The sequence below is a fragment of the Podarcis pityusensis genome (genome assembly GCF_964106645.2).
Source record: "Podarcis pityusensis genome assembly, chromosome: 10".
Classification (NCBI taxonomy): Eukaryota; Metazoa; Chordata; class Lepidosauria; order Squamata; family Lacertidae; genus Podarcis; species Podarcis pityusensis.
The window spans coordinates 53535897-53549151 of record NC_138035.1 but is presented as its reverse complement, the minus strand read 5'-3'; the positions used below and the strand labels follow the sequence as shown (position 1 = coordinate 53549151).

Sequence of the window (13255 nt, the reverse complement as noted above, 5' to 3'; positions counted from 1 at the left end):
CTCCATAATCTACCATACCATGAATCAGATCATGTTGTTGTTCACCTGTTTATCATCATGTCACATGATGAGGACATTGAGATATTGTGACTCTTGTATTTCCAGCCAAGTCCATCTACCTCAAGCCTGAGTTCCACTCATTCAGCTTCACCTAATGTGACCAGCTCTGCTCCATCCAGTGCCAGAGGTTAGTGCTTCATTACCTAAAGTTCCTTCCAGAAGCTTTCTGGGCACTACTAAATGATTTTAATGCAACCCATTTCTCGATCACACCATTTGCAGTTCTGCAGTGCGAGGCAAGATACTGTAGAGTCTCTGTCCATTGTGGCCTCACCAGAATAATACACCAAACTGAAGGTCAGGAGAACTGTACTGAATCTGCAGGTTTCTCTTTTGTTCCAGGCTCGCCTCTGTTGTCTGACAAGCTTAAACATTCCAGAGAAAATTCTTGTTTGTCTCCAAGGGAGAGGCCTTGTAGTGCCATTTACCCAAATCCTGCTGAGTCTTCACAGGTAGGCATTGCTAAGGGTGACTTTGACAGGGCAGTCGCCCCTCATGTGAGCTTCTGCGGGGCAGAAATGATATTGACCTACCTACCGAATTCAAACAGGTTACTTTTTGTGCATGTAAAAGATACAGTAGATCTTTTGAGCATTGTTGATCTTCCTCATCAGATGATAATGCTTAGATGTTTACTTTTAGGGTAAGTAATAATTCAGCTCCTAAATTTCTTAGCTTGATTCATTATGGCAGTTTCTTGAAGAATAGCAGAGAAGTGTTGTGAATGAAGAAAGCCCAGGATTTTTGTTTCTGTTTTCTCCTTTAGTGTCACTGTTTTATCATCTAAAGCAGGGCAGACTCCTTTACATAGGAAGTTCTTGTAACATGAGGTCAAAGTACCTACCGTTTTCCATTTACATAATGCGATTTATAATTGACAGCCATTCTTTTTAACGATCACATTTACCCTTGGCATATTTCTTGAAAACCTCTGTAGACCATTCCATCACCACACCATGCTATTAACAATGTAGTTCTCATGCTGAGACTTGGGGAAACCTTGGAGCAGGTTTCCTATGATTTGTGGAGTTTTGGCTCTGTTGGTAGAACATTATTGCAGTTTCAAAGGATCTTCAGAAACGAACGTCCCTTGGGTCTTTGTAATTCATTTTCTCCGATAGGAAGCTCTTGCTTAATAGTTCCTCTGTCGTTCTATAATGTGATCTCCTCTAGTCTTGTTATGACTTGCTGGTTGCCATTGTAGCTGACATTTACTCAGCAACAGCAAACATTATTTTTGAATCAGCCTAAACTTTTCTATCATCCGCTGGAGCAGCCAGGGCAGGAAATGGGCCCCTGGAGGAATGTTCTTGTGTTAAAGTGGCTTTTGGTGCATGCCACAAAGAAAGAACTGTACCATTTTTGCTCCCAGCCTGCAAACCCTTGCTTTGCCAAGTGGAATGAGGCCTCTATTCCGCGATGCATCCGAGATTCACCAAAGGAGCCTGAGGAGCACATATGCCCAGTATCTGCTCACCCAGAGGCTTACCTGACAGGGAAGTCTCACAATCTGTCAACAACCTGTGTAGCCCCCGACAGGGTAAGTAGAAAAAACCCCCACCTATTTCTCATGCAAACATTATGCAGATAACGACTCAAGCAGTTCCTTTTCTCTGTCACCTCTTTAAACTAAATCAAAGAGAAGGACATTTTCTTGTGGTGGCCCTGTGCTATAGAACATCACCATAGAAGGGACTTCTGGGCTATCACTAGAGACATGGATATGGGGTGGGAGAAATGGCCTACTGCTTTGTCACAGTTCACCAAGTCATTGCTGGAGGCAATAGCAGTTCCCCTGTAGCCTCACATTCAGAATTGGGTCCACCTACCCACATAAGAAGGGACGCAGGTGGCGCTGTGGGTTAAACCACAGAGCCTAGGACTTGCCAGTCAGAAGGTCGGCGGTTCGAATCCCCACGACGGGGTGAGCTCCCGTTGCTCGGTCCCTGCTCCTGCCAACCTAGCAGTTTGAAAGCACGTCAAAGTGCAAGTAGATAAATAGGTACCGCTCCGGCGGGAAGGTAAACGGCGTTTCAGTGTGCTGCTCTGGTTCACCAGAAGCAGCTTAGTCATGCTGGTCACATGACCCGGAAGCTGTACACCGGCTCCCTCGGCCAATAAAGCAAGATGAGCGCCGCAACCCCAGAGTCGGCCACGACTGGACCTAATGGCCAGGGGTCTCTTTACCTTTTTTACCCACATAAGAGAAAGCACTGGATATTGAGATCCAAGTGGTCATTTGCCTCAGGAGAATAAAAACAACAGACCTGGAAGTTTCAGTAATTCATTTCAGACCATAGAAACCTCACTAAGAGCACTTGACAGCGGTGACCAGACTTGGGCGACAAGTCTATCATTCTAGCTTTCTTCATGCTCAGGGTGGCTGATCAGGAATCTGCCCATTTGTATGGTTCCTTTCCATGCTGCTTGCCTTTTGCTGTACTTCCCTATGTCACAACACCAGGACAAAATCATTATTTGGTAACGACGTGCCTCGTTTTTGTAAGGGGTGAATTTAGTAAATATGGGACACAATGGTGGTACAACATGGGCTATAGTCAAACTATTTCCATATTTTACCGCCGCTACTCAGATTTGGCCATTTTTAACAAATTCACAGGCTGGCCTGTTAGACCGAGTTGCTGACACATTTGGCTGGTCAGAAAGGCGGTCTGATCGTTTCCTGTTCTGAGAATATGGCTGTTGGCTGCGCTGTCATGACCTGTCATGCTTATTCTCCATCTTCTAATTGACGTGTCTGCATGTCGATGTTTTTAGTGATAAAGCTTTGCATACTCTTACTGTCTGCTCTAGCTTCATTGTAGTTGCCACACTTTTCCCCCTTTTCTTTCTTCGCAAGTACCCCACGATTCCCTGTTCTCGTGAATGTATTGTTTGCCTTGGATATCTGGCAGTTCTTGTCTTATGAGTTTGCTTCCGCTAATCTATCAGTGACTTTGGTTCCTTGACTGGTCCCTATATACTCTCCCACAGAAAAGATCCAAAGCTCTTGCAAATGTTGCATTTGCTAACCTTGATTTTGACCCATTTGCTTAACCAGTATTTAGGCTCTTGCATTGTAAATTGGAAATTACTGGTAGTTTAGCATTCACATCCAATGACCTTATGGGTGCTTTCTTCCTTTTCACTAGCTCTTTCAGGACCTACTAATGTTATTTCTATATAAACATCTAAACCTACCTTATAGTCTTCAATTTAAGTGCATACCTTCACTCAGACTTCATTTGTACATCTTTGCCTCACTTCCTGTATATAATCAGTAATTGCCCTTGGAGGGAGATGTAGGAACTGCCTTGGGATTTTTTGTATAGTGACTAAATGATGTTACTTTATATTCTAGAATAAACTCTGTTTTGTTGCCTTCACAAACTTGGTCTAAATGGTTTATCTGATGATTGCATCTGTATTACTATCAAACTATCATTTTCAGAGGAGATTATAAATTCATCCAGTTGACTTTTGCTAACAGGTTCTTAATGACATATAGTAATTATTATATAATATATCCTTTACTAACTGTCCTTAAGAAAATCCCAGTATCATTGAGTGGTTAGAAAAATGGTGTCTTACACATGAGTCAAGTGTGGTTGTATAAATAGGATTTGCCCAGATAATATCAGATATATATTTTATTAAGTAGAGGCAGGACCCTCCCCCCAAAACAAGGAAGCTCTTTTCATATTTTTTAAGATCTCAAGAGTTTCTGCAGTTGAATTTGAATGTTATCTGAAGTATTTTAGCTTCCACTGGTTTTAAAAAAGCAAGCCTTGGGAATGCCTTATTTTTTCACTGTTCAATTCATAGCCCTTCTGCAGATTAATTATCCCTTGTTTTTCAATACAGAAAGAGCTGACCTTTGTTTTTGTACATGGTATTTAAATTAAATTACTCTGTTTTTTGTCTTATAGCTGTCCTCTTAGGACTCATAATTAAAGAAAATCCATATCAATCATGCTTTAGTCTGGGGTTTTTTTAAAGATAATTTATTCCCAAATTTAATTTTATATTTGCAAACATCTAAAGGTTTAATAAAAATGCTGTCATAAAAATGTTGTGATTTTTTAGAGAATTTTGTTCAATCACATTGGAGATGGTGCTTTGCCCCGAAGCGATCCTAATTTGTCTGGTCCTGAGAAAGGTAAGCATTTTAATTATTTTGACGTTCATATCTTACCTTTCTGTAAAATATCTGTGGTGGCTCTCATAAGAAAAAAGTAAAGCAATGTACAATAATAAAAAGTTGTCAAGCAGAAATAATATACAATGTAGAGTTATAATGTAATATAATATATATAATGGGTGACACCCCATTTAGTCATCTTCATAGGAGACCCATTGAAATGAAGGACTTACTGTAACTTAGTCATGATTATAAGCTAATGGATTGATTTTTATTGATTTCATAAGTATGATTTATTCAGATACTGCCTAATAGGTATATACACGATTGTAATCAATTTTGCATTCAGCACTATATATATTGCAGTTAAATACCACAGTGGTGTTCAGTTAAGATGAAATAGTGAGTCTAAATAAAATGTGAAACAATGGCTTCCTCAGTAGATTCATGTTGGGTTGAAATCACGACAGACGAGTGGTGGGTGTCAAAGGAGAGACGTCTGCCCGGGCAAGCCCCGGGAACTCTCTTTTATTGAATATTACAAACATTGCCACAGGTGTGCTTGTGGCTGATTGGTTGATACAAACACAAAGCAAACTGTTGCTGATTGGTTAACATAGGTACAAGGCGGGAATTACATATAACATCAATCACTGATAGATTAAAGACTGGGAACGGAGCTGGAACTAGACAGGCATGAAACCTCCTAATTAAATTATAACTAAAGATTAATATTGAGAGAACATAACATGAAGGAATACAACAATCACGTTCTGTAAATGTGGTCAGCAATGCATTAAGAACAGGTCAGGATACACTGTTTCATGAACTCAATGGGAACTGTTCAGAACATTCTCAGACTTATGTGCAGAGGCAAAAACTTCCCAGAATGTAAGAGAGAAAAGAAGCAATAGTGCTAAAAGCAAGACTTTCCCAAAATGCCACAGTCATGTGCAGTAAGAGAAACTGCAGAAAGAAAACTTCCCTTCAGATTCAGGCAGAAGAGAGGCCGAAATCTCTGTCCTTGAAAGAAAACCCTTAACCTGGAAGCTACAGAGTAAATTCGCTCTAGGGGCTTGAATCGAGAATTTGTAGCCAACTTTTAAAAACTGGCTTATATGTTGTTTAACTTTCGACAGCTTAGAATACCAGTGCTGATTTTTGTCATCTTTATCCAGCTGTAAACAGCACTCCCAGCAGCTGGAGCCTGGACAGCGGGAAGGAAGCCAGGAACATGTCAGAGAGTGCAAAGCTTATGTCTCCTCCTGTGCCCCCACGCCCCACGCAAACTGGTATGTGGATACATCACAACTGTTCTTATTGTTGCAGGAATTTATGTATAGGTTGTGGGGGGGTTGACCCTCCAGCAGATATCATGTACATGCAGCCCACTACCAAAATCAGCACAATCGCTGTTGTGACTTTTGTGAGTTTTCCCCACAAAACACTTCATCACAGTTTCTTCCTATCTATTCAAAGGGCCTTTGCTGCACAATACCAAATGTAACAATTCACTGATAAATGTATCTATGTACTGGCTTACTGGGAAAACTTCAGAAATTCATATAGACATGTGAGCTCAGCTACTCAGCAGCCCCTCTGCCTGAGTGATAATCCTTGGCATCCTGATACCTGAGTGCCAGACAGGTAACTATTTCAGAAATAAAAAACCCAGATGAAGACAAAAGGGTGTGATTAACTTGGCTGGGAACAGGGAAATGTAAATATCTTTTTTGTTATACTTGATGGGTGTTTGGTTGAGGGCAAGGAGAACCATGGAGCAGGGTCCAGGATGCTCAGATTACTGCCACCAGACCTCCCCTTTCATGATGTAACCATGATGTATGGGTGATGTAGTTGGGGGGTGTAGCATGAGGATTAGCATCTAATAAAAGTTTGGGGGCTCTTTTGTTCGGGGCTTCCATCTTGTTCCACCTTGTGGCAGGTGGGAGTGCTGTCGCGACAGTCTTCAATAAAGACCAAGCCTACTGGCTGCTGTTTTCCTCTGGTATTCCTGGCTGGTGTCCTTGGTTTTTGTCCAGGGGAGCCCTCAGATTTCTCTGTTAACATTATCTAGTCCCAGGCAAGGGAATGGTGTGCCACAGGCTGAATTCAGCTCAGGTTTCATCTGAGAAACCAGGATGGGTAGGTCCAGGAGCTGCATGGCTAGGAGACCCGCCATGAGAAGAGATCATGGTAGCCAGCAGCCAAATGTTCCCAGCCCAGTAGAGCAATAGATGGCTTGAAGAGGGACAAGGCAAGCAGACTGTGAAGAGGTTATTTTTCAAGGACCTGGAAGGGACTAGGAAGGTGGGAAACAGGCACAGGGATGTTGCCAGAGGGCCTGCAGGCTAGTTTTTTGTCTTTGTTTTTGCAATGTTTGCAAAATGTTTGCATATTTCTTGCCGCTGCCTGCTCTTTTTCAACTACCTGTTTGTCCACACACGCACACACAATTGTGTTGCTTATGTTGTGTTGCTATTGGAGATAGCCTGGTGCCTCCAGCCTGGAGACGTATTTTATGAGTCCTCAGTGCAACTGGAGAGGGGGAAATAAGAGGAAGTGTTTTCCTCCATTCTTTGAGGGCTTTTGCAGATAAAAGAAGCCCTTGGGTTGAAAAGTTCTATCAGTGCTCTCGGTCTGGAGCTGCAAAGGCGAAAAGCAAGAACTGTGGGGTGGTGACTTTTATGGTAATGGAGGCAGGGGGCAAGATCCTTTCATTGTGGAGTTGCTTCCATCGGGGTCTGAGGACAAAGCCTAGGTTTGTTTTTAAAGGAAAGTAAATGATGAACGTGGACTATAATGACTCACCATCATAATGTTATTATCAAGCAACACGTACACATAAATAGATACATACTATATAATTCTGTCAGTAAGGTAAAAGCTGCTACAAAAAGGAAAAAAATAGCATGAAATGAGGAAAATAAGGGAGTAAAAAACACCACCCCCACAAACACTGTCATAATTCACCAAATTTTTATCTTAGTGTCCATGCGCGTGTGTAAGCTTTGATATAATGTCCATTTTAAGCTTCATTATTATTCTCATTACAATAGAATTCTCAAATCTGTTAAATTCTCCCTTTTTTTTAGCAGCATCACCTCGACACCTAACCTCAGTTTCCCCTTCTCCTGCTGGAAGATCACCAATGAAGGTAGTGGCTAAATAGAATTTGAACTATTTTGTGTTTCTTCCTGTTTACAATACGATGCTTTTCTTTTCTCCTTGTAATATTGACACATATTCTGGCATGCATATTGCCTTCAGAATCTTAATGTTTTGAGGGTAACTCATATCATAAAAGCTTAGCCCTTGAAACCAGCACATTCGTGTTTCCTTTTTATTAAAACAGCTTAGAGAGGTTAGGTTACAAGGCAATAAATAAAAAAAATAAGCATATAGTTTATTTATTGTTATGACTGTGCCAGTGTCTGTAGCAGCAAGTTGGTCCTATGCTTTCAGAAGACAGCGGCCATAAGCTGGAGTGAACACAGAACAACTCATGTGTTTTTATTTTATACCCAATGCCTACAAATACTGTTACTTCTCTTGAAAGATATATGCAGTGGCAATTGTTATACAGAATTGCTTCTCCTATCTTGTATTGCCACTGCCTATTTCTGAGATCTGAAAAGTCAAAAGGTTTAATTCTAGGAAGCAGATTCAGCATTACACTGCAGATTTGTCGTGAAAGTACTCATATCTGGCATTAGAGGGCACAGTGCTACCATTAATTCTAGAGGCTTTTATAGCATTGCTAGCGAATGGGCACGTAGTGATAAACAAGAGCTCTGCTCAGCTTCTGGTTTTGAAGGTGCAAAATGAGAAAACTGCCCTGCGTTTCTGGTAGCTGCAGAATTTCAGTGCACCATATCACACGGAACCCAGTACTTGTTGCGAAGGAACGTTTATCCATAATTTAGCATGTATTCTTCAGAGAAATACTTTCCTCCTCTACCTCCTCTTTTTTTTTTTTTTTTGGTGGTGGTGGTGGGGGACTAATTCCTTTTCTTTTTACCCAGGGTTCAATACAATCGTTTACTCCATCTCCTGTGGACTACCATTCCTCGGGACTCATTTCCAACTCCCCAGTCTTGTCTGGAAGTTACAGCAGTGGCATCTCCTCCCTCAGTCGGTGTAGCACGTCTGAGACGTCCGGCTTTGAAACTCAAGTCATGGAGCACCCAGTACCTATTTCTAACTGCAACATGTCCGAAGAGCCCATGAGAAAAGAGAGCAAGACTCCGCCACCTTACAGCGTTTATGAGCGGACACTGAGGCGCCCTGTCCCGCTACCTCACAGTCTTTCCATCCCCATCCCTACGGATCCGCCAGCTCTGCCACCCAAACCCCTGCTGGTCCGACCAAACAATCTGGAAAACAGTAGCAAGAGAACTGAACAGGTCCCTCGGCCCAGGCCTCTTCCACGGAAAGTGTCTCAGTTATAACTTTTTAAAGAGAGGGTCATTTTTTTTGTAATGACTTAAGTGGAAAAAAAAAACCCCCCCACACATCTAACATAGGCACTTTAATATTTTTCACAAATATTCTTTCCAGTCGTTTTCTTTTTTCTTTTTTTAACTGCTTAATATTATGTTGCGTATTTTTGGCAGATGAAAAGTACTAACCTAGAATGCCAGATAATTGCAAGAAACAGGACTGAAATGATTTTGTTAATATTAGGTACAGCAGATATGGATGCATACCAGTTTGAATCTGAAGTTCATTTCTTCCCCAAAATACTTTAAGTGAAACTATAATTCCCCTCCACAACTTCCTTTAATGTAATTCCCTGTACTTCTTAGAGCATGCGGAATAATATGATTTAAACTTAATATATAAAACCAAGGCATGTTCCTGTAACAAGATAGTTTCATTTCTACTTTTTGTGAACATTTTGGAGACTGTTCCCTTACCACTTTTGAACCTGTTTATTAATACATGTACATGAACAAAAGTGATTATGGATCAAGTGCTTATAACTGCATTGGAAAATCATGAGGATATTCTTGTTGCTGAGTTCATGAAACAAAACACTTTGTTTGGGGTTACTTACTTTCTTTTGGCACATTTTGTAAAGCATATGTATATACATTTTCATATTTTTTTAAAAATGACATTTTCAGCAATTTGGCAATGATCTGTCAACATGGCCTGCATTTTCCAATTTACTTCATAATTCCATATAGCTGCTGATAAAAAAAATTCCCATGGACAGCTGGTTGTAGAATTTTCGCCTGCACATTAAAAATTGTGTGTTTTCAGGGGAGGGAACTAACCTTAGAGGTGTTCTAGTATCTCAAATGACTGTGTCCTTTTCATTGTGATCTGAAATGGCCATTGTCAGCACTGTAAGATTAGTAAATGCAAAGAAAACAACTGGGTGCAAATAAGTGTTCCTGAAAAATAAATGCAGGGGGGAATTAACTGTGGGTGAAATATCAGAACTATAAATCAGGATTCAGGCTTTAATAGTGAATTTTTTCTTTTTCTTTCTTTCTTTCTCCCAATCAACCATCTTGCCCATTTGGCAGCCTTTAAGCCTCCAGACTTCATACTGCACTGTACAACAGAATGCTTAGGAAACATCTGGGTAAAGGCGGGTACCTTTCCCTACAAGTCCTCCGCCCTTTCCCCCACCCCTTGCTCAGTTCCTGACAACCAGCTGTGTGGACTCCTCCATAGCTCATGTTCATTCCAGACAGGGCAGTTTCTCATGCCACAATCTGTCCTCTTGTAGAGAGAGGACAAAAGTGGTGACATGCCACGTTGTTTGAAAAGGCATTCAAAATGCACAGAGGCGGGAGACTCGACATTTCCCTGCTTCTGTGTATTTTATATATGAAAAAGGAAGCAGCCGCAAGCGATTGCAAATGTGTGCCATTTAAAATCATCGCAGTATCTCTACCCAAGTGCAACTTGCGAAATTGCCTTTGGAAATCTGTCCTGACAAGCAAAGGATGCTGCTCAGAGTGGAGACGCTTTGCGCAAGGTCTGCATTCCCCAAAAAGCACGGCACATTCCAGTCTCCCCAAAGCTGGGCCGCCTTTCCGTTCTGTTGCTGTACATTCCACTCCCAAAACATGAGGGAGCCTCAGGAGGGTGAGGAACTGTGGTCTGAAAAAAGGAAAACGGACCCCTCAGTAAGTAAAACAGAAACACTTGTCTGCAAATAGACATTCCGGATCGCAGCCCAAGTCCCTGCAGAACATTCTGTGTTGAAGTGCCCTTACTCTTGCCGGATGACGTTCTAGGTGGCATTTCACTCGAAAGCTCCTGTAGATCCGTTTGAAATTTCGTACTCAGTTCTAGGACCACATATTAAATCACCTTGTATAAGCAATTTTTCTATCTCTTCTCCACTCCCCATCCCATTTTATGTACTGTTTGCAACATCTGTTTGACAACCGATACGTATGATCTGTATTTTTCAATCATACCGTTCAAAAGTTATCTCCCTGTTTTGTTGGGAAGTGTGTGTGTGTGTGTTGATTTAACAGTTTGCTTTGTTGATAGCTTAACTCTGCAACATGGTGACCACTTTTTATATTCCCTCAACGAAACCTTCAGCAGGTATATGCTGTTAATGGTAGCTATAGAGGTTTTCTATAATAAATGTTCGAGTATTTTTGTACATAACTGGTTAATTTTAATAAGGAGTACAACTATGTGAAAAAGAAAAACCAGACAGTTGTGTATGCAGTAAGATTGTTATAATTATGCCAAATACTTTATGTAAGGGTGGGGCACGGGGAAAATATTTGTACATATGTGCTTTTAACAATAATTCTGCCATATTGACTCTACAACTTTGAATGTCAGAAAAAATATATTAATATATGTTGAAATATCTATGTTTAGCAAAAGTGTTTATAACTGGAAAAGGAGCATATGAATTTTAGCTTTGTACGTTGCTGATTTTGAAGTCCTGAGATTTCTTGAACTAGCTCTCGCTTATCATAACATTTTCATGTCTGCATAACCAGAATTTTGAAGCTGTTAGCTTACATATTTATGCTGGTTTTTTTTTAAAAAGGAAAAGGTATTGTAATTTAAATAAAGTGTCACAAACTGGATAACAGACCTACTTTTATCCCTCTCCCATCTTATACATAGAGCTGAATCAGTGTGTTGCCTGGTCCTTCAGCATAGTCTGAATCAGTGTTATTTGCTCCTCAAGTCCGTTTTTAAAACATATTTGGCAGTAAGCAAAATTTTTACTCATGTGCACGTATTACTGACGTCTGCTTGACAGCAAAACTTTTAATGTAGTTTCTGTTTACAGATGGTTATACCGGTTGCTGAAGAACCGTAAATACACAATAAAATTGATTGATCTTTATTGTACAATTTGTTTTCTGCTGAGTGCTGAGTTTGTAAATCAGTTTGCCATGGAATTAAAGTTTCAGATCCTGTATTTGATCTAACTTCATTTTTGGTTTTAAAGGAGAGAGAAAAATGAACCAATCTCTTTGCTGATCATGTCTCCTTTGTCTACCCTGCCCCTGCAGACTCAACTCTATAATAGCTTTCACACATTTGCCGGGAGCTTTTAAAGAATATAATTTGATTGGCCATTAAATGCATAGTTGCTCTAGGGAACAAAAGATCTTTGTCCTAGCAGGTGTGTCTATTGTGGGCAGATCATACTTTTCTATTCATCTCATCATCGTATTTCATCGCTAGAATGCAGGCCCCATCATATCCTGCCATAGCATGTCTTTTTTAATAGCAGGGAGGCATGTGGCAAAAATGTCAGTATGAAAAGCAGGGCTGTTGTGGTGGGTTTCCAGTAGCAAAGTGCAGGAACTGATCATGACAGCTCTCGCAGCCAGGTTCTCAAGGACAACCCTAAAGCACCGGCAGCTTTTCGGATTTCACTGGGGAGACAGACCAGTTGTGTCTCTGATTAGTCGCATGGCATGACTGCAAGAATCCTCTGCATAGTTAAATGGATAAGCTCCATTGAACTCAGTGGTGCTTTTACTACATAGGTTAATTTTGCAAAACACATGGAGCCTTAACTATTAATTTCCATCTGTGTTTGCAGCCATCTGCAATGCAGCCTTTAGCTTTATTTACTTTTTCTCTTTTTTTAATGTGAACACTCTTGCAAAAGAAGCATTTTCATTTAAACTCCTAACACGAAGTATAGTCCCCATCAAGAAAAGAATGATTCAGCTTCCACTAATTATTTTTTTCCAAATCTCTGACTTCCTCTGTGCTAATATGTCACGAACAACAGTAATACTTGAAAGACTTGTTATTGTCAAATTCAGTTGCCAGAGCAAGGGGAAGATCTATCAATTAACCTTCTCTTTCAGCAGATAGTAGCACTCCTGCTCTGTGATTCATGTACTCTGTTCTTCTTGCACAACACCACTGATAAAAAGTACCGTATTTTTTGCTCCATAACACTCACTTTTTTCCTCCTAGAAAGTAAGGGGAAATGTCTGTGCGTGTTATGGAGCGAATGCCTACGGATGGCGGGGGGGATCTGCTGCAGTCGTGAGCAGAGGATCCATGGTTCCCCTTCCTTCCCTCCTCCGTGGCTCGCTTTGAAACAGCAAAGCGGGAGAAGAGCCACTGAGTGGGGAGAAGAGAAGGACAGAGAGCCTGGTTACAAAGCACAGATCCACATGGATCCTCAGGATTTTGCATTGGGTCACCCCAAAGTCACCATCAGATCACATAGCATGTCCATGGCTACAGCTTGCACCAAAAAAAATCATGCACCCACTGTTGCTGGGGCCGCAGTGGTGCAAAAACGTGGTTACAAAGCATGGATCCACATGGATCCTCAGGATTTTTGCATTGGGCTACCCCAAACTCACCGTCAGATCACATGTCTGTGGCCACAGCATGAACCACAAAAATCATACATCCACTGTTTCGTTTAGAATATTTTTTTTCTTGTTTTCCTCCTCTAAAAACTATGTGCGTGTTATGGTCGGGTGCGTGTTATAGAGCGAAAAATACGGTATATAGATAGTGCTCTTGCTAATGCTGGTGAAAAGTGACAGAATTCTCCTCGTATCATTTTTGTACCTT

At 40.9% G+C, this 13255-nt stretch overlaps 1 protein-coding gene across 5 annotated transcripts in view; it reads left to right on the top strand.

The window, feature by feature from the left end:
* Window positions 1-11554, top strand: part of DOCK4 (dedicator of cytokinesis 4) — a 249605-nt gene extending 238051 nt beyond the window's left edge. For 2 of the 5 annotated variants that reach the window (XM_081022237.1, XM_081022239.1), the window contains 7 exons: window positions 106-187; window positions 403-512; window positions 1433-1600; window positions 4147-4219; window positions 5380-5493; window positions 7297-7358; window positions 8227-11554. In XM_081022237.1, coding sequence (XP_080878363.1) covers window positions 106-187; window positions 403-512; window positions 1433-1600; window positions 4147-4219; window positions 5380-5493; window positions 7297-7358; window positions 8227-8652 — 1035 coding nt within the window. In that variant the 3' untranslated portion in view covers window positions 8653-11554. The remainder of the gene's footprint in view (window positions 1-105; window positions 188-402; window positions 513-1432; window positions 1601-4146; window positions 4220-5379; window positions 5494-7296; window positions 7359-8226) is intronic. The other 3 variants (XM_081022240.1, XM_081022241.1, XM_081022238.1) reach the window with 2 other exon arrangements.
* Window positions 11555-13255: the final 1701 nt, after the last annotated feature.